Here is a 27,202-nt window from a genome sequence, read left to right as displayed (position 1 = left end):
AAGAAGATAATGAAACGATGCTTTTAAAATTCTGAATAAAAATTTATTTTCAATCTAGAATTCTACACCCAGCCAAACTCTCAAATGGATATAAAGTATTTGTAGATACTTTCAGACTTTCAAAGTCTCAACAATTTCACCCACCGTGCACTGTTTCTCAGGAAACTACTGGTTGTCCCCCACCAAAATAAGAGAGTAAGCTAAGAAAGGAAAAGTTGAGACAGAAACAGGAGAGCCAACACAGGAGACAAAGAAGTCTCAAGGAAGTCTCCAGGTGATGGTGAAGGGAGATCCCAGGATAAAATCTATATCCTGGACGTGGAGGGCAACCAGGCCAAAGGGGCAGTGAACTTCAGAAACAAACAAGTTGAGGGCTGTCATCACCATACCCTCTTCCATTATATAATTTTTTTTTCAACTTACTGGAACTATTCTAGAATGTGCTCCACCAAAGGATTAAATTGAGAAAGAGGAACATGACAGATTTAGGAAACAGGGAACCCAACTGAAGAGATAAGCAAAGGAGACCCCAAGGGTTACGGTAGAGAGAAGTCCCAAGTATGTAACAGGCTAGGGCTCAATCAGCCAGATAGAAGAGACTCTGGATTCTAAAAAAAGCAGTGAGACTGAGAAATTCCTGGATATGACTGACCTGGTGGAAATTTGTATTGAGAAGCCACTGGAAGGTATAAAAACAAAGCAAGGCAAATTAAAAGATAGGGCAGCTAATATAATCATGGTATACTATGTTGCTCAGTTGGGAATAATATTTGCATACACACAATAATAGAAAGAGTGAGTACTGATTTAACTAAGCGTTAATACAACTACATTGGCAGGTTCGGGAAAGTGAAGCAGAGGGGTGGTGATTTAAGACAGCTAAATCTTCCCCACGTAAGTGGAAGTCAACAGATACTGAATAAAGTCGATGCATCCAAAGACAGCAGTATACACACATTATTTTAGAAATGTGGAAACATGGAAATGCCAGGAGAAGCAACTGCGAGTTGAATGCGGTTGTCTCCAAGGAGGCCTGGGGGCAGTGAGGGGAGAGGAGACGCAGGAAACATCTGCATTTGGTTGTCTTTTCAGATCCTTTGACTTTTCAATTATGCTCATGTATTACTTTGATAAAAACGAAAAGTTATTTTAACAGGCAGAAAAGGGTTAATAACATACAGGGAATTTCCAAACCCTTTGCTTTTGCCATCACAGAAAGTATATCCCGAGTGGAGTGGATGGCACTGAAGACATGGCTGTCTTCTGCAGTCTTCTTACGGAGAGGGGGCAGGTAGCACTTCAAGGATGTGCTTTGCAGGAGGTGGTTGATGTACTGGTCAAGTTCGTCCTGGCTTTCTGTAACTGGAGAGGCAAGCAAAGGAGCCAAGGAAAACAAGCTGTAGAAACACTCTAAAGGCATAGCAGTGGTTATGCATAGCACATGGCACTGAGTCGCTTTAGTGGAAGGCAACATTTTGATATAGATATTTGCACCCCACCCCACCCCTGGGGAGTAAAGAGATTTACGCAGATAATGTATGTGTTTATAAAGCTACTGTTTGGGAAAATTTCACCCTAGGAAAAGAAAATACAGGTCAAGATAGTGTTCATATCACAGCATACCAACATGAACTGAATGTATAAAACAATCTGAGGGCCGGCAGCTGACATCTGATCCTTTTGTTCGAATTTGTCATGAGTGAGCTAAGCCTTATGGAACCCCAGCCCCAATCCCAAATACTATCCGAAAGCAAAAAACAGATCATTTCAACCCTAAATCCTGTTCAGTTTGGGAAATGTTATATACAGTGGCATCTCGGTTTTCGAACGTCTCCGTTGATGAACATTTCAGTTTATGAACGCAGTAAACCCGGGAGGCAATGCTTCGGTTTTCGAACACGCCTCATAAACCAAACATCCCTGCGGCTCCCGCTGAGGGCAAGGTCCTGGGGCCCAGCTGTCGGCTGTGGATCCCTCGGTTTCCAACATTTCAGAACCCGAACGGGCTCCGGAACGGATCACATTCGAAAACCGAGGCACCACTGCACATAGCATTTCAGGACTCATATCCAACCAAACCTAGATCATTCTACCATTCTTTTGAAAATTCGAACCCTGTGTTTCTCCCTTTAAAAAATATTTTGTGAAAAGTCCTCATTCCTGAAACTCTTTGCCCTCTAGGATTAAAAAAGCCTCACTTATATAGTTTAGGTTTTTAAAGTGGCATTTTATTTGTTTTAATGCCTACAAGTTTCCAAAGCCTTTTTTAAAAAATTAATTTATTTTTCATTTATCTTTATTATTGAAAGTATTATAGGTGTCCCATTTTCACCCCCAATTGACCCCCTCCACCTTGCTCCCACCCCCTCCCCAGGCCTTCACCCCATCATTGTCTGTGTCCATGGGTTACGCATATATGCATATAACTTCTTTGGTTAATCTCTTCCCACCCTCCATCCCCCTTCCCTCTTCCCTCTGAAATAGGATCGTCTGTTGCCTGTGTCAGTGTCTGGATCTATTTAGTTCATCAGAGTCTTTTGTTCATTAGCTTCTTCTTAAAGAAGACCCTTCAACATTTCCTGTAGTGCTGGTCTGGTGGTGATGAACTCCTTTAGCTTTTCCTTACCTATGAAGCTCTTTATCTGACCTTCAATTCTAAATGATAGCTTTGCTGGGTAGAGCAGTCTTGGTTGTAGTTCCATGTTTTTCATCACTTTGAATATTTCTTGCCACTCCCTTCTGGCCTGCAAGGTTTCTCTTGAGAAATCAGCTTACAGTTGTATGGGGGCTCCCTTGTAGGTAACTAACTGTTTTCCTCTTGCTGCTTTTAAGATTCTCTCTTTGCTTTAACCTTTGACATTTTAATTATGATGTGTCTTGCTGTGGGCCTCTTTGGGTTCCTCTTGTTTGGGACCCTCTGTGCTTCCTGGACTTGTAAGTCTATTTCTTTCCCCATTTTTTCAAATAGGTTTTCAATTTCTTGGTCTCTTTCCTCTCTTTCTGGCGCCCCAAAATACAAATATTGGGCCTCTTGAAGTTGTCCCAGAGGCTCCTTATACTATCTTCATATTTCTGGATTCTTTTTTCTTTTTGCTCTTGTGGTTGGGTGTTTTTTGTTTCCTCATGGTCCAAATTTCTGATTTCATTCTCAGCGTCCTCTACTCTACTGTTGATTCCCTGTAAATTATTCTTCATTTCAGTTCATGTAGCCTTCATTTCAAATTGGTCCTTTATTATGTCATCGATTTTCTCAATTATTTTCGTCATACTCTTACTAATATGGTTGAGCATCCTTATAACCATTATTCTGAACTCTGTATCTGTTAGCTTGTTTGGATCTATTTCATTTAGTTCCTGTTCTAGAGATTTCTTCTGTTCTTTCTTTTGTGACATGTTTCTTTGCCTCCACATTTTTGCTGCTTCCAGGTGTCTGTTTCTATGTATTAGGTAGAGCTGCTATGTCTCCTGGAATATGTAGAGTGGCTTTGTGTAGTAGGTGTCCTGTAGGGTGCAGTGGCTCAGCCTCCCCAGTCCCCTGAGCTGGGCCTTCTAGGTGCTCCCCTGTGTGGGCTGTGTGCTCTGTCCTGTTGCAGTTGGGCCTTGGTTGCTGTTGGCGTCCCTGGGAGGAACTGACCCCCAGGCCAATCGGCTGTGAGGACCAGCTGCAGCTACAGCCAGAGAGCTGCTGTGCTGGAGACACCCCTATGGAGCAGGATTTACTTTGGTGGGGCGCCCCTTGAATGTGTCACTCGTGGATGTGGCAGGGTTGTAATCCAGCGTGGTCGAGTCTGACCACCAGGTGCACTGTCTCTGGGGCCTCCCGGGAGGTGCACAGTCAGCCTGTGCCAGTGCCTTGCCCAGGGCCACCCAACATGAGCTACTCAGCAAACCGTAGTTGGCTGCTCCTTGTGCTGGGCTTGGAGGTGCCCAGGAGAGGCCAAGCTATGAACCAGTGCAGCTGCCGCAAGTGCCAGGCCTGGAGCCGCTTATCAAGCCGCATGGGGCAGCTGCTGGGTGTTTGAGAGATTTTAGGAGAGTCCTAAGCCTGAGGCTCGAGAGGCCACTTGCACAGAAAAGCCCCTGGAAATGGCCTGGATGAGCTGCAGATGGGGAGGGGCGGGGCCAAGGGTGAGGGTCAGGTGCTGGCGATGCAAACATGGCGCCTGCCTGCGGGCTGTGCTGGGAGGACTCGCCACAGGAGCCATGGCCTCCGCCAGCCCTTCTGCCTGGGAGGAAGCCGCCCTCCCCCTGTCGCCCGGATCTCAGGCAGGTTAGTCCCTCCCCGAGTGTCCCGGGTCCTCTCAGGCTGCTCCCGGCGCTGGGCTCAGAGGGAGCGTCCGAGTGAGTCCGCGCCGGGCCCTTAAGAGGAGCTGCTGGGGCTCCTGCAGCCTCCGCGACCCTCAGGGACAGTCCCCGCTGGTTTCACAGCCTTAAGTTGTGGGGACGTCTCTTCCCGGCCCTGGAGCCCTGGGCTGGGGCCTGCTGTGGGGCTTGGAACCCTCCCTCTTCCGGGAAACCTCCTCTTCCGAGATTCCCTCCTGGGTTTACCTGCGGCCCCGGCTTTGATTCAGCCCCGCCCCGCCCGCGTCTCCCCCTCCTCCCGTCTCGGTGCTGCCTCAGCTCCCTGGTTGCGGGGCTTCTGTGCAGCCGGATCTCAGGAGGCTCTGAGCGATGGTGGTTCTGTGTTTAGCTGTGATTTTGATGCGGTTGCGGGAGGCGGCGGGGGCAGCTGTGACCTGCGCCGCCATCTTGTTTCCCCCCCTCCAAAGCCTTTTTTGTTATGTTAATTACTAGTCATTTTTGGTGCTTGTGTCTTAGGGTAATTTTACCACAATGCTAAGGTGTCAGTAAATTCAGTGAACCACCTGCAAAAGCATTCCTACCTATTCCTCGAGTGTAGGTCTCTTCCAAATATCCTCCCAAATCTGAATCGCTATCAGGACTGAAGCTCCCTTCGCTGGCATCATCATCAAACAACTTCTCATCACAGTCTGGATCCAGGAAGGTCAGATACGTGTAGAAAGATGTGGTGAGAAATTCCGAAAGGCTCCCTAATTTTACTCTGCCAAGGAGACACTATGTTAGAGATATAGGTGCATGTGGACAAACTTTCACTAATGAATCATGGAAAGACTTTTCAACAACCAGGTGGCACTTCTGCCAGTATCAATAAATATATCACTCTGCAGTAGTCAGCCAAGAAATTAAAATGAAAATTCAATAGCGAGTATAAAGTGGAATCACACAGCATATTAACAGCCAAAATGAATCACGCTAATTTCTTACTCCCAAACCCAACACAAATAGAAATCTATTTTACTGAACCAACCAAAGTTTTACAAAACATATTGAGCGAACCACTTTTAACCAGATCAACCTTTAAAAGATTTTTGCTCTAAAATGACTGGACAATAAGGAATGATTCTCTGGGTGTACTTGTGCTGTTGTTTGCATTCCTACCACGCAACAGGGTCACACAGGCGCAGGTAGGCACGTCTCAGAGCCCAAGTTCTGTCTAGAAGGAATGTGAAGGGTGGGCCATCCCCAGACCAGAGCAGATGCTCAGCATATATGACCCTGATGCCCTAGCATATAGCAGATTCCCTAGTGTATTGCCAGGCTAGGAAAAGTTCCACTGAAAACTGGGAGCTGGGCTTGGCAGCGTGGGGGGGCCCTGCTGCAAAGGCAGCAGCCTCCAAGTTCTGTAGGTCCGCCCCCAGGTTCCGGGTGTGGTGGGATGTCCACCCTACGGAAAGAAAGCCTGCTCTGTGTGCTTCTTAAAATGTTAGATCTGGAGGCAGAAAACAATAGGATGCTTTGGAGCTACCAGCATCAGGTTACGATTTAGTTGAAATGACTGAGAGAACCATTTATGGAGTAAATAAAAGCATTGATGCAAATGAATTCATTGTTGCAAATTAATTTGTAGGTGCTTGAGCTTCAGTGGGCAAGTGGGCTACATCATAAACAAGGCCTGAGGTCAAGAAAAGCCTTCCCTTCATAACGTATTAACTTCCCCTCCTAGAGCCCTGGGGTCAGTGCTAGTCATGGTTTTGCCCCGAGGCTGAGAAACTGGGGTGGGTAAGGTGGAGCCAGGAAAAAGGACAATGGAAAGCTTCCCTCTGATGAAGCTGAAAGGGGTCAGGTCAAAGGTGGAAAGGCAGTAATTTGATAGCAGGCTACCCAAGTTGGTTGGGTCCATGCTCTTGAGACGAGCATCTAGGGTGAGTGCTTTTTAAAAAGCCTCAGACTTAAAGGAAAATGAGATTCAATTGTAACTACTATTCAATTATAACTCGTGCTAATCTGACAAGCTCAGGGAAGGCCTGGGTGGAGGCCTTGCAAACTCAGAGACCTAAAGTAACCACAAAGGATGGTCTGAAATTAAAACTTTTTAAACTAAAAGCAGTTTATGGCAGGTAGCCATGTCCTAGACTAGAATCTTCCCTGACAAAGGTTAATCTTTACCTTTAACTGAGCCTGTCTATTGTCGTTTGCTTCTACCATATTGTACCTTTGGAATGTCAGGGTGACTTCCCTTTCCCTGGACCCCTCACGGCACTACCAATGCACCAGAGACTACAATTCCTTTCATTGTTATTTTTATTGTGTTAACTGTTGACTGTTAACTATCCTGTACCCAACTATGTAAAAGATGTATCATTTTACTTTTTATCCAACCCCAGAGGTTTTCCCACTTTGCTTTCTCCTGCCTCCCTAATTTATCACTAATAAATTTCAAGTAACCCACTTACATCTTCTCTTTTGATTGTAATGTATAAGACAAGGTGCAAAACTGCCATTATCTGGAGCATTATCTCAATCCTTTGAGATTTTGCTTCTTGGCAATTGTCGACAGTTTGGCTCAAATAAACTCACAAAAATTCTTTACAGGTTTGAATGCTTCTTACATTGACACTATCAAGAACTCAGTAGGAAAGGTAGCCGATGGAGCCTAGGCATTCCTGTTTTGTTCCCTGGTTCTCTGAATCGCTGCCAAACCCTGTAAATGGGAGGCTCTCCTGATGCCAGTAAGCCCTCAGCCAGCTCCACATGGGGTTACAGCTTGGTTTTGGATTTACACAGAGCTTCTGCACCTATTTGTCTTGTGCACTGGCTCTCTGAGGTGACAGCTCCTCCATAAAGTGGGAATATCACCCAGGTGGCAAAGTGAAGGCTAAATGTGATATGCATCCAAAGCAACAAAGAACACACTGCAAGTACTCAGTTAGCTGCAGACGGTGTCCCTTTGACAATGACTATATTTCAGTTAAAAAGTTTATTTTGAAAAACAGTTAATTATGGGCGTATGACATTTTCTCTCAGTTATGACGTTGTATACCAGGTGGCAACTTATTCATACTCGAGGTAAAATGTCTGAATGTGGGTGCTGACTGCAGTTATGATGCTAGTGCTGGAAATGTAGATGGCAAATGCTGGGGACTGTCTCACCGGGAGGCCAGGGGAGGCTCAGAGTGAGGGTCACCTCAAGTCTACAGCAAAACCTGCAGCCAGCTCTGAGCAGAGGTGCCACCCCAGCACTTAGAAATACAGTGGCTCAACCTTGAAGACATCAGGCTGTGTGAAATGAGCCAGTCACAAAAAGACAAATACGAGATGAGTCCACTTAGATGAGATACCTAGAGACCACAAGTAGAATGGTGGTCGCCAGAGGCTGAGGGCAGGGGAAAATGGAGAGTTGTTTAACGGGCACAGAGTTCTGGAGATTGGTTGCACAACACCGTGAATGTACTTAACATTACTGAACTATACACTTTAAAATGGTTAGATGGCCAATTTTACGTTATGTGCATTTTACCACAATTTAAGAAAAATTGCTGTGACAGCAGGGTCTCTAGTGTGGGAGAATGTGAGAGAAGGGCTGATTTCAAGGCCCAAACAAATTTAGCAACTGGTACTCCATCAAGGACCAAATGGAAGCCTCTCTGATCGTAGGAAAGGCCACTTCTCACTAGGGGCTGGCTTCACAGTGAGATTCTCCTGAGGCCCCTCTGGCATATCCCAGGGAATTCAGAGAGATCAGGGCATAGATGCTACAGAGAAAACCTCTGCCTTGTGACAGTCAGAGGGTACAAAAACCAAAGGGCTTTTCCTGGGAGGTGAGTCCCCTATCACTCAAGATACTCAACCATAATACCTGGGAGCATCTGCCTTACTATGGGCCTGCAAAAGAACGGGTATCATTGCACTGAGAATGAGGGGACAGTGGTCTAGGCAGGCCCATTCAGGTGCTCTCCTCTGAGGGTTACTAAGGAATTTGTAAAGTTCTGAGAATTATTCTTAAGGTGACAGTACACTCAAGTCAATTCAAGGAGCATTTATTGAGCACCTGCTAGATCTTAGGCACTGGGTGTTTTCCTCCGTGCCTTTTACTAGAAACAGGTCACTGGACTAAATAAGTTTTAACTTCCTTCTTACTGTAAAGCACCATGCTTCTATGTTCAGCAATTGACATGAAAAATGGGAGAAGGGCAGCAAAAAACTTTAAGAAAGGTCAATGCTAATGATAAGGGAAAACTCGGTCTAAAATGACCCACAGTCCGCCCCCCCCCCCCCCCCCCCCCCGCCACTTTCCCTCGGGAGCCAAACTAGATAGGTTAGCCCCACCCTCCTACCGCAAGGTGGGTGGAAGCATGGACGGTATATAACTCCCTGCCCGATTGTGCTCCGGGCTCAGACTTTGGACTTGCACTCCTCTGGGCCCGCTGGCAGAAAAGAAACCTCCTGAACCCCGAGCCTCTGAGTGCAGCTTGGTCTTTCCGTAAGGGGAACGTCTCTGGTTCCGCAACACTACTTCAATTTTTTTTAAATCATAAATTACCTAGCTCCTCCAAAATATCCATCCTCTAGTTTCCTAATTGTAGAAAGAACTGCAGGATGAATGTCTGAGCCATCATTTGCTAAGGGAAAAAAGAAAAAGATGAATTACTCTACTTAATCTGGGAATACTTTTTTTGCGAGGGGAGGGGACATGCACTGAAATGTTTCCATCAACAAGACCTAATTAAAATACGTATGTCATGGAAGATTCCTGAGCTAAGAAACTGAACTGCTGAGAATCCCCTTCAATACTTAGCTCTGTCCATGGGAGCCATTTTAAACATTGTAAAAAGGGCCCAAACCAATAGCGAGATGGGAATCAGGCAGATCAAGTTCATGGAGTTACTGAGCATGGTGTGCGTGATTGGGAAGGTGAGCGTGGGTCTGCCCGTCATCCGCCAGCAGGTGCACAGGTAAGCCAGCTCGATCCTCAGCATCTCCACGATCATCTCGTTGTCCAGGGCCAGGTAGAAGTGATGCTGGTCAGTGAACTGCAAGTCAGAACAGGCCAAGTGAGAGGCTGCCCTTCATTTCCCTGGACACGACCCCAGCTGGCATTCACGGCAGCACTAATCCTTGTGCTGTGTTCCCAGAGAAGCAGCTCAATCCTGGCTGTAATCCGCCCATCATGGGGCTCTGCTCGCAATCAGACAAATCGACCTGTCGCCTTCCCAGGAGCCATGGAAGGGAAAGGTGCACAGCTAGATCTATTTACAACTCCTCCGATGAGGATATGAGCACCAGGCCCAACACCACTGTCTCCGAAAGGAAATCAATAACTCCTTAATCCCTACTCCTCCAGGGCTGCTGGGCTTGGGATGCTTTCCAAGCGAGGGAACTGAGAGCAGCTGAGATGTGGAGACTGTTTACCTGATTGATGGCCTGGTTAATGTGAACTAAAGGCACTGTGGCCTGATGTCGATGAAAATCAGATAGTTCTTCTGGCCTCTGGACTAGTCCATGCTCAGTACATGCTCTGGTCTGAAATTTGTTACGAAAGGAAATAACTCACAAGATTTATGTGAGCAGTGTGGGTTAGGGTGAAAAAGAGCAACGTGGGGCTACTCACCCCTGACTGACTGTGTGCCTAGGTAGTGGAGGGCTGTTGACAAAGTGGCACCACAGTTGGTGTTCCTAGCTGCCCAAATGGATGGAAAATGTTTGGTTTGGGTTCCAGAGGACAAGTTTCCTTTGGAAACAGAAACTCTGAAGGAAAGTTCTATAATCAATATATTCGGGATCCCATCAAGGGGGTTGGGGCCTGAAAATCAGACTGGCTCTGTGTTACACAGAAGGTCTAATGACAACTTAAGCAAGGGTGAGGGACTCTTGCGATTAGGGGCACAAGGGCTATGAGTCAAGTGACATATTACTAACAAATTTGTAAAGTGGTATGAATTTCACTACTACTCATGATTAGAAGTGATGACAAACTCAATTCGATTCAAGCCACATTAATTGAGCACCTACTATGAGTAAAGAATTGTACTAGAGTAATGGGTGGCATCCTGTATGTCTCTATTTGAACATATGCATGCACATTCGGCCACAATCAAAGTGGCTCACCAGCCAGAAAAGAGCTTAATGAAAAGATGCTTGTTGGCTTACTACTGGCCTGCTCTTCTCACCTGAGGTGTGAAAGTAAATATTTGGTTCCTAATCACATATAGTTTAGATGTTCCAAGGACGCCGATGTGCCGATATGGTCGTCCACTCAATTTCATATTCTTATTCCGTCCTAGTTGAAAAACAAAAAGAAATTTTGTGTTAGAGTAAATACAGTAACATCTAATCCAAATGACTTTGGCTAAGACCGAACTTACTTTTATGTCAAACAACCCACTGTGGAGTTTGGTTTTTCTAACACCTGAATATCTTTAAATGGGACAAAGAATTTAAAATTTCTTTAAATGGGACAAAGAATTTCATGCATGTATATGAATAGTACTTGATTCAACGCCTATATGGAATAAAACTATTAAAAGGTCTTTATTAATGTTTACTTTTATTAAACAAAGTCAGATTTTAGAAAAAGTAAAGAGAACCCCTTCTTGTTTTAATGGGTAAATGAGCATTTTCTGAGATTACAGATGAAAATTAAAACATTATCAAGACACAAATGACTGTTCCAATTGTGAATTTTCAAAAGTGGCTGCAGATTGTACAACAGATCTGGCAGATCACATGGCCAACCTGTGCTGACATTTACTGAACTGGAATGAGGAGAATGTGCTTGTTTGCCATTCCTCTGCATAGAAGCGGTTAAACCACCTGCTTTATGCTTTCCCCAATTCTTTAGAATTTATAGATGTCATAGTCTCCCCCCGATTCAAAACCTAGAAACAAGATACTTCCTGGCCAAAAATGCGCCATTTCCCCAAACCTACCAAGCTTGGCATATATGTGACTGAGGATCCGGCCTGGTTGGACTCGGATTGGGTGAATGTCAGCAATACTCTGGACGTCTATCCCATGCTTCCTCAATAAGTCCTTAATGTAGTTGTTTTCTGCCAGAACGGTAACTGCAAACAAAAAGAACACACAATCTGCATTATATTGGGACCCTTGTCTCCTTACATGGATATATGCATCATTGACTAATGTCTTCTTTGGCCTATGAGACACACATTAGCATGATCTCCACGAACTAGGTGGCTTTGAAAATGACAGCACTTGTACTGCTGCTCTTCCTGGTTCTCTCTGGCCTTGCCTCCCCTCAACACCCACGATGCATTATTTATCAGCTGCTCACAGTGTACATGACAGTCTGATAAGAGATTTCTAGAAATGGTCTTCAACAGATCCCAAGCCAAATTACCCCATTTCATATGATGCCTTGCCTTCCCCTGGATCTGCATTTATTCTAAACCTGTCTTCTGTTCTTTTCATGTGGGGTCAGGAATAGAAACAGCTCCGCATGGGGGAACCAGGAGAAACCTGTGCCCCTGCTCCAAAAGGACATGGCTCCCATGCTAGCACATGCCACCCACATCACCACAAACAAGTGAGTAATGTGTTCTGCTACAATGTTACAAATTAATATATGCTAAAGCATACAAACATACACACTTTTAAAAAATAAAATAGAAAATTAGGGGGGAAAATTTGCATTAAAAATACATGGGTTTTCCCAGAAGTGGAATCACTGGGTCATAAGGCAGCTCCATGGGAATATATCCAAGAAACCCAAAACATGGATTCAAAAGAATATACACACCCCTATGTTCATTGCAGCATTGTTTATAATAGCCAAGATTTGAAAGCAACCTAAGTGTTCATCAGTAAATGAGTGGATGAAAAAGCCGTGGAACATTTACACAATGGAATACCACTCGGCCAAAAAAAGAAGGAAATCTTACCTTTTGCATCAGCATGGATGAACCAGGAGAGTATTATGCTAAGTGAAATAAGCCAGTCAGAGAAAGACAAGCACCATATGAGCTCACTCACATATGGAATCTAATGAACAAAATAAACTAACATGCAATATAGAGACAGACTCGTAGATAAAGAGAACAGGCTGACAGCTGTAAGAGGGGAGGGGAGTTGGGGGGCTGGGTGAAAAAGGTGAAAAGATCAAGAAAAAAAACCCTCATAGACACAAACAATAGTATGGTGATTACCAGAGGAAAAGGGGAGTGGGGGGAGGTGGAATAGGTTAAAGGAAGATAAATGGTGATGGAAGGAGACTTGACTTGGGATGGTGAACACACAATACAATATACAGGAGATGTATTATAGAATTGTACACCTATATAATTTTATTAACCAATGTTACCCCAATAAATTCAATTAAAAAATTCAAGCAAAAAGTACACGGCTTTTACAAAGTTAAATAAAAATAGTAAACACACTCACAAACCTTGTACTACAACATCAGGTTTGACAGAAGTGGAAAATCTTCTATTTAAGGGGTCAATTTCCCCAGTGGCAAGGAATCCCTAGGAAAAAAGGAGCATTAACACTATGAAATACTGATTAACTAAAATTTCACCTAAATTTGAAAATAAAATATTTGGGGGCTCAAAACATTATTTACTCCTTTAGATATTTCAAGTCCACTGCTTATTTTCTCTGAAACACAGTAAACCACTGAGAGAGCCACCGACAGAAGTATTACATTTTCAGCACCTCCAGGGCTAGTCAAATAGGCCATCATCTTGTGTAAGTAAAAAGAACAATGGTAACAGATAGTTCCAGAGCAACTGACTTTAAAGCAATGAAGATGCCAGAGACACAGCCACACCGGGCAGAGAGCCCCTGTGCTCTTCTAGTTTCCCACCGTGGAGCCCCCAAGCCCCCTACCTCTGCCAAGAGTGAGCTGAGGATGTACAAGGACTGACCCCACAGATGGGGCAGCTTCCCCAGAGGAACTCTGTCCACCGTGTGAGGATTTTTATACTCTTCGTCCACCTGGCAAAGAGAGAAAATCCTAAAGTCAGCATGTCAGAGGATCAAAAGGCCAATGCCACTGTCCACTGGGGAGCACGCTGAGGATTTTCAAAATGCTACTCATTCACTCCTCCAGGCCAGTTCCACGTGAGAGCTGGAACTGGGGCGCTGAGGAGGCTGAACCCTTGAGTGGGTGGTAGTGGGGTCACAATAAAAGCAGCAGAGGCAGAACTCAAATCTAGGCCTGGTTCCAGGCCAGTGCTCTTCCCACAGGCACACTGATGGTAAAAAGCAGAGACAGGCACTGGAAGGCTCCAGGCGATAGGAAGCATCACGGCTCACGCTTGCATCTGGCAGTGTTATGGGCACGGTGATCTAAAATATCAGCTTCTGCCCTGGGAGTGCACCACTGGATGCTAAGTCAGGCTTCTCCTATCTTGCCATCCCCCGGGGTTCATAAACTCTGTGTGCTCACACAAGGAAATTACCAGAAGGTGGCACTGTTTATTGAGAAAAAAATAATTGTACTATTAGATCATGAATTTTCCATCTGGGATTCAAAAAGCTGAATCCATTGGGGGCTTCTGATGTATCTAAATAAGCTACAGTTCTCTTTCTGATGGAAAGTGCTGGCTACGCACTGTAAAAATTAGCCTACAACTTTCTCTGTTGTAAAATCCATGCTGACCTTTGGGCTTTTATTCATTACCACATTGGTTGGAGGTAATGTCAGTGACCACTTTTTTCCCCCAGAAAACATCAGCCAAGCAAAGGAAGTAGGAAACACTTATCCTTCTCCAAAGGGGAAAATCGCACTGCGAGGGCACTCACTCTTTGTGGGTTAATCAGTGGTGTTATTAACATACTTAGTAAAACTTTTAAAATCTGCTGTAGTAAATATTAAGAAAACCTTAAGCTCATAAACTAAACAGAATTAGACATCGCCAGTAATCAAATAATCAAGTAGGATAATAGTGTGGAAGGAGATCCTCCAAAATGTCAGAGTGGTTATCTTTGGGGAGTAAGATTAGAGATATTTACATCTTTTGACAGAATCCTGGACGTTTTGCAGTGTGCAGGGTTACTTTTACAACCACACTGTATATTAAAGTTATTGAAATGTTAAGTAGTGTTCAGAAAGACTGCAAAGATCTAGAATGAGAAACAGTCCATGCAAAGAACAGCAGGCAGACAAGGTGTCCAGATCACAAGACACCTGGCTCTGCCCTCTTGCCACCCACGCGCCAGCTCCTGCCTCCCTGTGGCCGCACCTGTCCCCCTTCTCCACCCCAATCCTTCTGATCTACTTGCAGACCTTTGCCACCCCCACTCCTGTGTCTGCCCTCCATCCCGGGACTAGCTCCTCCGACACTCACTAGCCTGCAAGCCTGCAGAGGCAGGGCTAGTGTTGCAACCATTTTGTACCCCAGGACCTAGCCTCGTGCCTGGCCCGGAGCAGCTGCTTGATACACATCTGCTGGGCAAACCTGCATTAGTCTCAAGCTGTCCAATGGATGGTGGCACTCTGCACAGCATGTCTGGCTAAGGAAATGAGTGAGGCTGAAATCCAGGCTGGATGTCGCCTTGGCCTAGGGCTGCGGCCACTCCAAGGATGAGGTCCTATTTTATAATTTGCACAAAGGTGGCATATGGGTCTGGGTGGCCCTGTCTGCAGCGGTTTCTACATGTCACTGATATGATGGGTGAACCTTCCCAGGTGTCCTCTGGAAGCAGCCAAGACAAACTGTGGTCAACATAAAATGGTGTTCAAAATAGGTGTCTCGCTTAAAGGTCAGTGTAAAGTTTAGAAAAAAGTTGCAGAGTAATTTTTTACAATGTGTAGCCAGTACTGTCCATCAGAAAGAAAAATATAAATTATAATACCCAGCATTTACTACAGTCAGGAAAATGTACCTTTTAATAGAACACAGATGGATGGTTATTCTCTACCATAAACCAGATAAAATACCCCTGAAGTCATTTATTTCCACTTGCTCTGCTTCCAGGTTCAAAGTGACCTCCCATTACTAATTTTGTTCTGCTAAATGCCTCAGTACTAGAAAGGGGGCAACCTGAATATGTAGTTGCTGGGAAATAACTACCCAGCCCCCAAGATCAGCCCCTCCCCACCAGCACACACATATCACACATAGTAAAATGAATACATTTGCAGGATACCTAGGTGTCTGACACTTAGAGAGAAAAGAGCCCTTGTAGCTCCATGGCCTGATCTGTATAGTGAGGGACTCTCCATCACCTGGAAATGTACCACACATCAGGAGGCAGCGTGGAGTTGTGGGGAGGCCCTGGCCCTGGGGTCTGGTCCCAGGAGAAGCCCAGTACTATCTAAGCCCTAACAGGTCCCACAGCCTCTCTGGGTGGAGGCACACAATTTCAGAGGCCCTGCCAGTCCCCTGACCATTTGCTTGTGGGCCTGATTCAACCACAGAACCCCTAAACCCAAGCTGTGGCATGACAACCTCTGCTGGATTACGGTCTCCTGTAGGCCCTGTCAATTAGGGGGAAGATGCTGCTCCCTGAAGTCTCTACTTCCTGCAAATGCAATAAAGAAGGTTTGAAGCAATAGGACCATCTGAAGGACAAACAGTCTTGAATCAAGAATTCTTTTCTTCTAAACATGAGACCCATATAGGGAAATCTTCCCACCAAGATATATATAGGTCCATCATGGCCCAATATAGGAAACTGGATAGGAAAAAAACTCTTTAGGCATCTTCTTGGAATTGGCCAATTTCTCTCTCCCTGATATAGAATGTCTTCTAAGTGATTACTCGAGCTCAAGCTCTGGAATGGTTTGATTCAAAGGAAGAGATTCTCAGTTATCTCTAAACATCTCCCCCCTTTCCTCCGGGAGATTCTGTCTGGTGTCTTCTTCTGTGGATGTGTGTGGGAGCATGGTGTCCAACAGTGTTTTGTGCATTTGGGGGCTCATTTGGCCTTGGACTCAGGTGAGGGACAGGTAGCCTCTGAAGGTCCTCCACTGATACCTCACTTGGGCAGCTCTTTCCAAGCATGGCTCCAAAGCCGTAACTCCTGTGATAGACAGGAACACTACTGAAGGCTTTACAAACCACTTCTCCTGGAGAAAAAGTGTAAGTTATAGAAAGGGGATGGGAAATATGAAAAGGCCAAGCACCACGTCACTTTGTTCTGGATAAGCAGTGCCTGGTTACCTTGTTAGGCGGGATGGCGTAGAGTTCTGGCACCAGGTGTATCCCGTTCTTGCCCCTGATTAATATTCCCTCCAGGGCCTCTCTGTATTCTTGGACCTGGAAAACAGTCCCATCCCCCATGGGATGCTGTAACAGCAGTGCAACACAGAAAAACAGCTATCTTGGCAACAAACAGATTAGGAGTAGAACACAGGGCCAAGAAACACACAAATACCTTCAGCTCAAGGAGTGCAGGAGGAACTGGGACTCTTGTGGACAGCAAGTGTTAGGAGGAGCTAAACATAACTGGTCTCTTCTGTGTGGTCTTTAACCCACAAGTTAAATATTTCATTCTTAACTTCTCACATATTTAAATTTTGTCTCACCCTAGTTGGTGTGGCTCAGTTGGTTGGAGCATCGTCCCATGCACCGGGAGGTCATAGGTTCGATTCCTGGTCAGAGCACATACCTAGGTTGTGGATTCGATCCCTGGTTGGGGCACATACAGGAAGCAACAGATCGATGGATCTCTCTCACATAGATTTTTTTTCTCTATCTCTCCCCCTTCCTCCTGCTCTAAAAATAAATAAATAAATAAATTAATTAATTTAGTCTCACCAGCTAGACTATAAGCTTACTGGAGTGCAGGCCAGATCTTAAGTAGTATATCCCATTTCTACCTATCAGTAGTTTTCCACTAAAAGGCCTTCATTCAAATATTTACTGCTCAAGAAACATTTGCTGAACGGATCTGATGTGAGGAAAAGAAAGTGTAGGTACTATGATCTATGTACCCCTATTCTTAGGATGTACTACTCAGTATAATGAAAGCTGTCGATGTAAACATTTCCATTAAATTAAAAAGGCACTGATAAAAACCTATGTATTAAAAGGGAAAAGAAGAAAGAGGAAAAAAAGCCTTAACCAGCTACTCAGCTATTTAACACATTTCATCTTTGGAGAGCCCAGTCAAATGCTTTCCAGGTCTCATTTTCTTCTCTTTGAAATTTATGGACAGCAAAGCATGACCAGGAGTATCTCATTTTTTAAAATGTCATTGGGCAGCAAGTAGAAGAGATAGCATAGGTGTAAGGGTAGTAAATTCTGTGAGACCTAGAAAATAAAGTATAAGCACAGTCTTTTTTGTCTCCTTAGGTTTTTTGTTTGTTTGTTCCTGATCACTGTCAAGCTTATTCACAATTGAAATTCCAACTCAGTCCTTTTGAGATCTTTCGGTTCTGGGATAAAAAGACAGAACACTTAAGACCCAAGATAATCACTGAAGCATAAAAGTAAGAATAAACAACAGGGAAACAGTAACATTTCAAGCTTGCAGCCCCCAAAACAAAACCTACCTGTGGTGGACTATTTGGTGCTCCCTGATGAACCCCACCTCCTAGTACTCAGGTGTTTGCGTAGTCCCCTCCCTTTAAATGTGAGATGGCCCTTTAGACAGCAGAATGCAACAGAAGTGACACTTTGCCAGTTCTAGGCCTGAGCCTTCAGAAAGCTTGGTAGCTTCTGCTTTCTGGTGGAAGACGATCGCCACCATGTGAAAGGCCTAGCTCCCCAGAGACCACGGTGCTGTGAGAAGCGCAAACTAGCCACACAGAGAAGGACCAAGGTCCAGGCCAACAGCCGAGCTGAGCTCCCAGCCAACAGGCAGCATCAAGCTGCCAGCCATTCGAGAGAAGCCATCTCAGGAGGAGATCCTCCAGCCCCTGACATCAGGTGAAGCAAAGATGACCTGTCCCCGCTGAGCCCTGCTCAAACTGCAGAATCACAAGCAAATAAATAAAATAGTTATTGTTTTAATTCACTAAATTTTGGGAAAGTTTGTTAAGTGGCAAGAGATCATTGAAACGGTGCCCTAAATTCTTGCATAACCTTATGTTCTAATAACAACCAGTACACCAGTGGAATAAAAATGCTGATTATCAACACAACACCCAGCATTTTCTCACCTGAACAGCGTCACCGTTGAAGACGCCATCAATTATGAAATACGTCCAGAACACAGGCCATTCACATTCAATGTTTTCAAAGAGCTTGAGTTCAGCAGGGTCATAATGCAATCGGTTTGGGTCCTGGAATCAAATAGGTAAACCTTCTAAAAGGTGATTTCAGATTATATACATAATACCATTGTACCTCACTGGGTTTCCCTCGCTTGTCTATTTCAACACAGCTTTGAGGATTAGGATTCTGCTGTAATGGGGAGATGATATTTTGGGCAGTTTTTCATGGTAAAATTTCAGAAAAGTAAATCAGAAATATACACAACACTCCTTGGCAATTTATTATATCAAGCTTCCTATATCTCTAACAAATAGCAATTTGTCTCTCACAGTGCTTGGCAGACTGTTTTATTGATATTATATCAGTCACTATGGCAAAGAAACCCAAGGAGGCAGCCACGGTTGGTATTTTAAAAACCATGTGAGTCACAGAACTGTTTGTCCTTGTCTACAAGATGGTTTTAAACCACCAGCTTGCTGTCCTCCGGATGATCTTACTATTCTATTGTCTAGCCCCAGGCTTGCTGACTCCAAAATTAAGACTTCCCTTTCCAACATTCTAACATGCAATTATAATCAATAGAGGGAGAACACCACAGTGGCAACTTAGATATGAAGCAGTTACGGAATCATAAGAAACATTATTTAAATACAACCTCTCTTGGGGTTTTATAACCATCTCGAAGGAAGCGACAGCATCCATAACGCCCCTAAGAAGATAAACAAAAATAAGTACATTTGAGGAAATCAGAAAATTTTCTTTGCCTTTTGATTTTAATTTCCAGTCAACTCTTTGCTCCCTTTCTCATGAATTTTTTAGTAATGAAATGTGTACCAAGTGCTCTTTGCTATCAGTACAAAAAGTTAGTTTTAAGTCCTGAGCAAAGTAAATTCAAGTTTGATGAGTGTTTGGAAGGAAATGCCAGAACATTACATTAGACTGTCAGAGGTGTGAGTAATTACTGAGAGTTCAGTGAATGACCAGCCTTCCATTCTGATTTGCCACATTATGCGAAGATGCCAAGGGCCCCTCACTGCTTGGAGAAGTCACCATTCAGATACTTGGATGGGACTGCCTCTAGTTGAAAGACTGGAAAGCTACAAGGACATTCCAGACTCCTTGCAGTTAGGCTCTGGATGCAAAGGAGCCTGCATCCTGCAAGTTTGACAGGGAGGCAGGTGGGGCATCCTGCGGCTTAGGGCTGTTACTGCGGGTTTCCTGCTGCAGGCTCCAGTGTTCCTGTCCAGCTGGGTGTCAGGAAAGAATGACAGTAGCACTGCTCTCTTCATCTACCTTCCTAGTCCCTGGATAGCAGCTTTGGGTGACCGTTTCCCAGTTTAAGTGTGTGTGGGCTGCTCTAGCGCAGGCTGTGGAGACAAGCACACCCCTAGCGGCCAGCCCCGGGATGGTTCTGGGAGTCCTGGGGAGGTCCAGTCTCGAATCTGCTACCCTAGAAACACTTCATTCCCTGCATTAATTCTCTGCCTGCTTCAACTACCTAAAGAGGCTCCTTTTCCTCCACTGAACCCTGACTGAGACAGCCACCTTCTTTCGGGGATATGATTGGAGACCCTTTAACCTCTTGTTTCCAAGGGCTAAAAGCATTTTTCACTGAATCTAAGTAAGATCATAAACATGTGGATTTTGGCTTAGGAAACATATTCTTTGATAATTTTACTGATAACTTCAGTTGGCTGGAATATTTAATAACATTCTCACTTTGATATAATGTGTCACAGTTACATAGTTACTCAGAGCAGGGATTTTTTTTTTTTTTAAATTCAATTTAACTTTGGGATCACCAAGTCTCCTAATATTGTGTGTAAAGTCTGAGGATATTGAAACATGTGCATTTTTTTTCTGGCAGGGACTCTAGCTTTTAATACATTTTCAAAGGAGCCTGTGATCTGTAAAGACTTAAGAAGCTCTGCCTTAGAAGTACAGGAGTGGTATGAATTGGGGTTCAAGGATGATGGCCTGAGTTCAAGCTCTGTTACTTAGGAAGACAACCAAGTTAGTTGATCACTAAGAGACTTAGTTTTGTCACCTGTAGACTCAGCTTTGGATACCTTACTCTATGAACCCGCTTAGATAAATCAAGCCATTGACTCCATGGAGAACCAAGGCTGCTGCAAGTCACAGTGTGAAAATGGCACTTAACACAGAGCACTTAACCAGCATGATCAGTGCTTACCTGGAGCTTGGAAATAATTTCATTTTTGGTCACATTCACAAGGTTCATATCTTCCACTGCAAAGGCCGGGAAAGAAATAATAGAAAGAAGTCCAGCGTCAATCTCTTTAGATGTCGATGCTCTTGGCAGCATGGAGAACAGAATAGACTGAATGAAAAATAGAGGTGGCTTTACCCTGGGAAGCACGAATAGTTACATACAGTATCTAGAGATCATAACCTCAGCCCCAAAGAAACATCTGAATAGTTAGAGCTTTGTCCTACCAACATGACCCCGGATGGGAGAACTTGCCCACCTAGCCAATGATCCCTGTTCCTTGGGGGAGAATAAGGGGTCAGGGAGAACGTGGTACTGCCTAGAGCCAGTGCTGAGAACTGCTTGTCTCCCTTCCTCCATGCCTTCTGTTGACTTTGCTAGGCCTTCGGGACATGCAGGGGAGGAACTAAGGGCTACCTGTGTCAGCAGGCTGGGATGTCCTGATGGTGAAGAAAGACAGAGAAGAATACACATATAGAGCCAGTACAGAGAAATATCTGGCTTCTATGGAGTGTGGCCAGTTGGACTGGGTAACTGAGAAACCACTTAAAGAAAAAGTCAAATCCAGAAGACCACAAGAATGCTCAGGCAAAATGGTAAACAGTAGAATTAGTTTAGTTCCAGAGAGAATGGGTTACTTAGTACACTATAATATCGCCTCAATTATAAGGCGGTTGGATTAGGCACTGTAAACTAAAGGAAGTTGAGATTATAAGGAAAAGCTTGGGAAGGGAAGGAGCTAATCCTGAGATTTAACATATACAGACATGGGGCTAGACCCCTGCAAACATAAGCTTATTAAATCTCCCATATGAAGAAGGAATTCAGGTACTATATCCAATTCACATATGAAGGCTCTAAGACTCTGAGTAGAAAGACTCGGCCTAAAGGAATGCAGCTAGTATGCGACAGATCCAGGATACGCACCCAGGCCCAGCTGGCTACAAAGCTCACATAATTTCCACTAGACTACACATCTATTGAGATGCACACCAGCTTGACTCTATTAAACCACACCCCAAGAAATCGCAGATTCCCCACTAATAAATGTTTAATGGGGGAAAATGGAATGAGCTGGAGAGTGAGATAAAAATGGGGGGCCCTTCAGCTTCAGAATAAAACTTCATGTTCTATATCCAACTGACCTCTCCCTGCACACCAAGCCTAGTTCTTTAGCTAGTTACTCTTTACTAGGCTCTTTCTGTCCAGAAGCATACACTTCCACTAGAAGCTCTCTGCTTACAAGTTTTTATGTATCTGACTCCCATAGCCCTAGCACTGTGTACTAGGGCCCTCACTAAATAAGACTTTGGTTGGTTACCTACTATCCACTTAATGGAGTTCCCTAATCTGCATCAAAATCACTCCCTTCTCTCATTTGTATTTCATGAAGGGTCTACTAATTTGCCATTTCTATCATTCATCTCTACACCATTACCCATTCTGCTTATCCCCTCTCCCCTCTCCAGGTGAACTAGTGCTTGCTAGTCATTCAATTTGGGGGCATCGTGAAATAAACCTGAGAGAAAACTGCCTATGTGCTCAAAACAAAAAGAACAGATTTTATTTTATTTGAGCAAAACAAGGTGTCTTGATTGCTGACTCCATATATATAACATTGTTGAGTCTTATGTTTGCATGGTATTTTCTAGCTTACGAAGTGCTCTGACAAATTAAGTTGATTTTACTCACCCTTAGGACCACCGTGTGCAGCAGAAGGGGAAGGGCCCAATATGCCCACTGTATGGATGAGGGAACTAAAGCTCAAAGAAGCCAAGTACCACCAAGCTACAAAGGTGAGGAAAACTGGAGCTGGGGTCTTCCCTTCACAAGTCTCCCCAGCTCTCTGGCACGTGGGACGCTGAGCTGTTACCTGGCAGTGTTCAACCTCATCGGGCAGGACATGGATCACTGACTTGCGTCCTCCATGGGCTCCAAAAAGATCCAGTTCATCAATTGCTTCAAGTGCTGCCTACAAACACAAGTCTTAATTACTTTTCCTTTCTAGTGAACTCCCATACGTGATACTCCTTTTTCATTAAGTAATCTAGCATACATGTTTTCCCAAAGGTGATGAAACACATCTTTAAAATCAGCTAAAGAGTCCTGTGGTCATGGTCTATCCTTATTTTCAGTAGTCAGAGCTTTCCTGAATGTTGCAGCTCATTGCAGGAACAAGCAGGAGAAAATAGAAAAATATTTCCCAAAATGAATTTATTCTACCAAAAATGAAATATTAACAAGTTAATAATGTGTGTGTATGTGTGTGTGCAGGGGTCACTAAATTCATGGTCAGCTTTTCTTTCATCTATTTTAGTGGTTAACTCCTAACATTAGCATATTTGGCACTTAAGAAAGTTAATTCCTTTAGTATTAAGTATGTTGCCTGTCAGTTGACCTTAACAGAACATAGTTTTTATTTATTTATTTTTCTTTATTATTAAAAAATTTAATTGCAGTTTACATTCAATATTATTTCATATTAGTTTCAGGTATACAGCATAGTGGTTAGATAATCATATACCTTACAAAGTGTTCCCTTGACATTTCCAGTACCCACCTGGCACCATACATAGTTATTGTAATATTACTCACTATATTCCCTATGCTCCACTTTACGTCTCTGTGACTATTTTGTAACTACCAATCTGTACTTCTCAATCCCTTCACCTTTTTCACCCAGTCCCCCAACAGCCTTCCCTTCTGGCAATCATCAATCTGTTCTCTTAACAGCATATTTATTGTTGCTTTAATAATTCTAGCTCTGGAGTCTTTATGCTGTCCAAAAGCACACTTTGGTATTGAGGAGGAAGAGAGGGAGGCATGCTAAATGTCTAGGGCAATAGATGTAAACTGGTGGCCTGTAGACTGAATCTGCCCCAAAGGCCTGTTTTGTTTGGCCTAAAGAAGTTTTAGAAATGATTTTGAATTGGAATACCTTTAGAGAATGTTCCCAATATCCCCAATACTCCTCAATATTTTCTTATCTGGCCAACTTCACTTGTTTAAATGTTACTTGCCACCCGGCAGTGTGGCTCAGTGGTTGAGCATAAACCTATGATACAGGATATCGAGATTCAATTCCTGGTCAGGGCACATGCCCGGGTTGCAGGCTTGATCCCCAGTAGGGGGCGTGCAGGAGGCAGCTGATCAGTGACTCTCATCATAATGTTTCTATCTCTCTCCCTCTCTCTTCCTCTCTCTGAAATCAATAAAGACATATTTAAAAAATAAATAAATGTTACTTGCCTGATCCTATAGGCTTTTGAACTTATGAGCCCTGCCCTACAAAGCGGTCATGTTCTTCAGCCTTCTTTATGACCCAGAATAGAAGACTGGATGTCTACACCCAGCTTCCTGAACAACAGCAAGAGCTTAGACCCATGGATGATAACAATGGACAATGAGGACGGAGTGCACTGATTTTCAAGCACATTCAAATTTCAGTGTAGGAAACCTACATTCTTTACCTAGAATTTCAGTTGGCTGGGGTGCATGCGCCCCTTCAATTTCATACTTGCTGTTGACTTTTGAAAAATATACTAACTAGATTAAATCCAAACTTCTAATGAGAACCAAGTCAAAGCAGTAAAAACGCACAGAAGGAAAAACAAAGAGGATGTGCTGTTACCTTGGCCATTCCTACAGAGCTTGCATTCAATTCTGGAATGCCCTGGTTGGTCTTGTCGCCACGTTCCCACATTCCATAATCCTGCAGGAGAAAAAGGTACGAATCAGAGGAGAAAGAGGAACACAAGGAGTGCTATGGAAAAATGATTCCTTTATGTTACCGCAGGCATAATGGAACATGAACATCTCGTCTCGAAATGGTTTTACGCACTCAGGCAGTATTCATTCTCAATTTCAGTTCATTTTACCTTTGTGCAGTTTTGGAACTAAATACTCAGGTGGAACCAAAAATGCATGCAAAAGTGCTTTCAATTTTTTTATTCCTAAAAATTATTAATCTGTAAGAAACTCCTGATTTATAGAGAAGAAAATACAGGGTGTCCCAAAAAATGTATATATACTTTAAAGCTAATAGCTCAATTTTGAAAATGAAATGTATTTTAATAAACACTGCCTTTATAATTATTCAAAGTGTGTCTATACATTTTTTGGGACACCCTGTATTTTATTTATCTTAAAATCAAATGCTGCCCCTCAATTTAGCTGATTCCTTTGAACTTATATTAAATTATAAGATGGAATAAAGAAACTTTAACAAATGGGTAATAAATACTTGAAGCCAACCAAACCACTTAAAATAATTTAATATCTTTTTCTAGCATTACCTCTCAGGGGGAAAAATGCTCAGCAAGTAACAGGAGCGCAAGTCAAAACCAAGGCACAGAATACTGAACTTTCCTGGTATTTTATTTTATTTTTTTAAAATTTTACTTTTTTATTTATCTTTATTGTTGAAAGTATTACAGGTGTCCCATTTTTCCCCCCAAGTGACCCCCTCCACCTCACTCCCACCCTCTCCCCAGGCCTTCACCCCGTTATTGACTGTGTCCATGGGTTATGCATATATGCATATAACTCCTTTGCTTAATCTCTTCCCACCCTCCACCCCCCTTCCCTCTTTCCTCTGAAATATGATCGTCTGTTGCCTGCGTCAATGTCTCTGGATTGATTTAGATCGTCTGATTCTTTTGTTCATTAGCTTCTTCTGAAAGAAGACCCTTCAACATTTCCTGTACTGCTAGTTTGGTGGGGAAGTTTTCCGTCATTATTTTTTCAAATAGGTTTTCAATTTCTTGGTCTCTTTCCTCTCCTTCTGGCACCCCAATAACATGAATGTTGGGCCTTTTGAAGTTGTCCCAGAGGCTCCTTATGCTATCTTCATATTTCTGGATTCATTTTTCTTTTTGCTCTTCTGGTTGGGTGTATTTTGTTTTCTCATGTTCCAAATTGCTGATTTGATTCTCAGCGTCCTCTACTCTACTGTTGATTCCCTGTAAATTATTCTTCATTTCAGTTCCTGTAGCCTTCATTTCAAATTGGTCCTTTATTATGTCAATTTTTTCAGTTATTTTCTTAAAACTCTTACTAATATGGTTGAGCCTCCTTATAAACAAAATTCTGAACTCTGTATCTGTTAGCTTGCTTGGATCTATTTAATTTAGTTCCTGTTCTAGAGATTTCTTCTGTTCTTTCTTTTGTGACATGTTTCTTTGCCTCCCCATTTTGGCTGCTTCCAGGTGTTTGTTTCTATGTATTAGGTAGAGCTGCTATGTCTCCTGGAATTTGTAGAGTGGCTTTGTGTAGTAGGTGTCCTGTAGGGTCCAGTGGCTCAGCCTCCCCAGTCCCCTGAGCTGGGCCTTCCAGGTGCTCCCCTGTGTGGGCTGTGCACTGTCCTGTTGTAGTTGAGCCTTGGTTGCTGTTGGCGTCCCTGGGAGGAACTGACCCCCAGGCCAATCAGCTGTGAGGACCCGCTGCAGCTACAGCCAAAGAGCTGCTGTGCTGGAGACACCCCTATGGAGCAGGATTTACTTCAGTGGAGCTTTGGTGTTCACCAAGTACGCCCCTTGAGTGTCACTCGTGGATGTGGTCGAGTCTGATCACCAGGTGCTGTCCCTGGGGCCTCCCGGGAGGTGCACAGTCAGCCTGTGCCAGTGCCTTGCCCAGGGCCACCCAGCATGAGCTACTCAGCAAACCGTAGCTGGCTGCTCCTTGTGCTGGGCTTGGAGGTGCCCAGGAGAGGCCCAGCTATGAGCCAGTGCAGCTGCCGCTAGTGCAGGGCCTGGGGCCACTTATCAAGCCATATGGGGCACACTCCTGCCTGTTTGAGAGATTTTAGGAAAGTCCTAAGCCTGAGGCTCGAGAGGCCACTTGCACAGAAAAGCCCCTGGAAAGGGCCTGGATGAGCTGCAGGTGGGGAGGGGCGGGGCCTCCGGGAATCATGGGGCGGGGCCAAAGGTGGGAGTCAGGTGCTGGCGATTCAAATATGGCGCCTGCTTCCTGGTTGTGTGCTGGGAGGACTCGCCCCGTGAGCCATGGCCTCCGCCAGCCCTTCTGCCTGGGAGGAAGCCGCCCTCCACCTGTCGCCCGGATTCCAGGCAGGTTAGTTCCTCCCCGAGTGTCCCGGGTCCTTTCAGGCTGCTGCCCAGCGCTGGGCTCAGAGGGGGTGCGTCTGAGTGGGTCTGTGCGCAGCCCTTAAAGAGGAGCTGCTGGGGCTCCTGCCGCTTCTGGGACTCTCAGGGACAGTCCCCGTTGGTTTTATAGCCTGAAGTTGTGGGGACGTCTCTTCCCGGCCCTGGAGCCTTGGGCTGGGGCCTGCTGTGGGGCTGGGACCTGTCACTCCTCTGGGAAACCTCCGCCGCCGAGATTCCCTCTTGGGTTTAAACTGCAGAGGGTGTGGGCCCGCCGCCGCGTCTCTCTGAGTCAGCCCCGACCCGCCCGCATCTCCCCCGGTCTCCGTGCTTCTTCAGCTCCCTGGTTGTGGGGCTTCTGTGCAGCCAGATTTCAGGAGGTTCTGAGTGATGGTGGTTCTGTATTTTAGTTGTAATTTTGATGTCGTTGTGGAGGTGGCGGGTGCAGC

The 27,202-nt window shown here is 44.4% G+C and overlaps 1 protein-coding gene across 5 annotated transcripts in view; it reads right to left on the bottom strand.

Moving 5' to 3' along the window:
* PHKA2 (phosphorylase kinase regulatory subunit alpha 2) overlaps nucleotides 1-27,202 on the bottom strand; it is a 65,717-nt gene that overhangs the window by 16,770 nt on the left and 21,745 nt on the right. For 3 of the 5 annotated variants that reach the window (XM_087829479.1, XM_016199353.2, XM_016199354.2), the window contains 14 exons: nucleotides 24,287-24,367; nucleotides 22,529-22,627; nucleotides 20,620-20,766; nucleotides 19,081-19,134; nucleotides 18,371-18,493; nucleotides 16,428-16,523; nucleotides 13,147-13,254; nucleotides 12,704-12,782; nucleotides 11,229-11,363; nucleotides 10,470-10,579; nucleotides 9,188-9,332; nucleotides 8,843-8,921; nucleotides 4,884-5,062; nucleotides 1,180-1,362 (listed from right to left, as the gene is read on the bottom strand). In XM_087829479.1, coding sequence (XP_087685605.1) covers nucleotides 1,180-1,362; nucleotides 4,884-5,062; nucleotides 8,843-8,921; nucleotides 9,188-9,332; nucleotides 10,470-10,579; nucleotides 11,229-11,363; nucleotides 12,704-12,782; nucleotides 13,147-13,254; nucleotides 16,428-16,523; nucleotides 18,371-18,493; nucleotides 19,081-19,134; nucleotides 20,620-20,766; nucleotides 22,529-22,627; nucleotides 24,287-24,367 — 1,618 coding nt within the window. The remainder of the gene's footprint in view (nucleotides 1-1,179; nucleotides 1,363-4,883; nucleotides 5,063-8,842; nucleotides 8,922-9,187; nucleotides 9,333-10,469; nucleotides 10,580-11,228; nucleotides 11,364-12,703; nucleotides 12,783-13,146; nucleotides 13,255-16,427; nucleotides 16,524-18,370; nucleotides 18,494-19,080; nucleotides 19,135-20,619; nucleotides 20,767-22,528; nucleotides 22,628-24,286; nucleotides 24,368-27,202) is intronic. The other 2 variants (XM_016199352.2, XM_016199356.2) reach the window with 2 other exon arrangements.

Source organism: Miniopterus natalensis, chromosome X, assembly GCF_054644295.1.
Source record: "Miniopterus natalensis isolate mMinNat1 chromosome X, mMinNat1.hap1, whole genome shotgun sequence".
NCBI lineage: Eukaryota > Metazoa > Chordata > Mammalia > Chiroptera > Miniopteridae > Miniopterus > Miniopterus natalensis.
The sequence above is the reverse complement of the archived record's forward strand: the minus strand, read 5'-3'. Positions and strand labels throughout refer to the sequence as shown.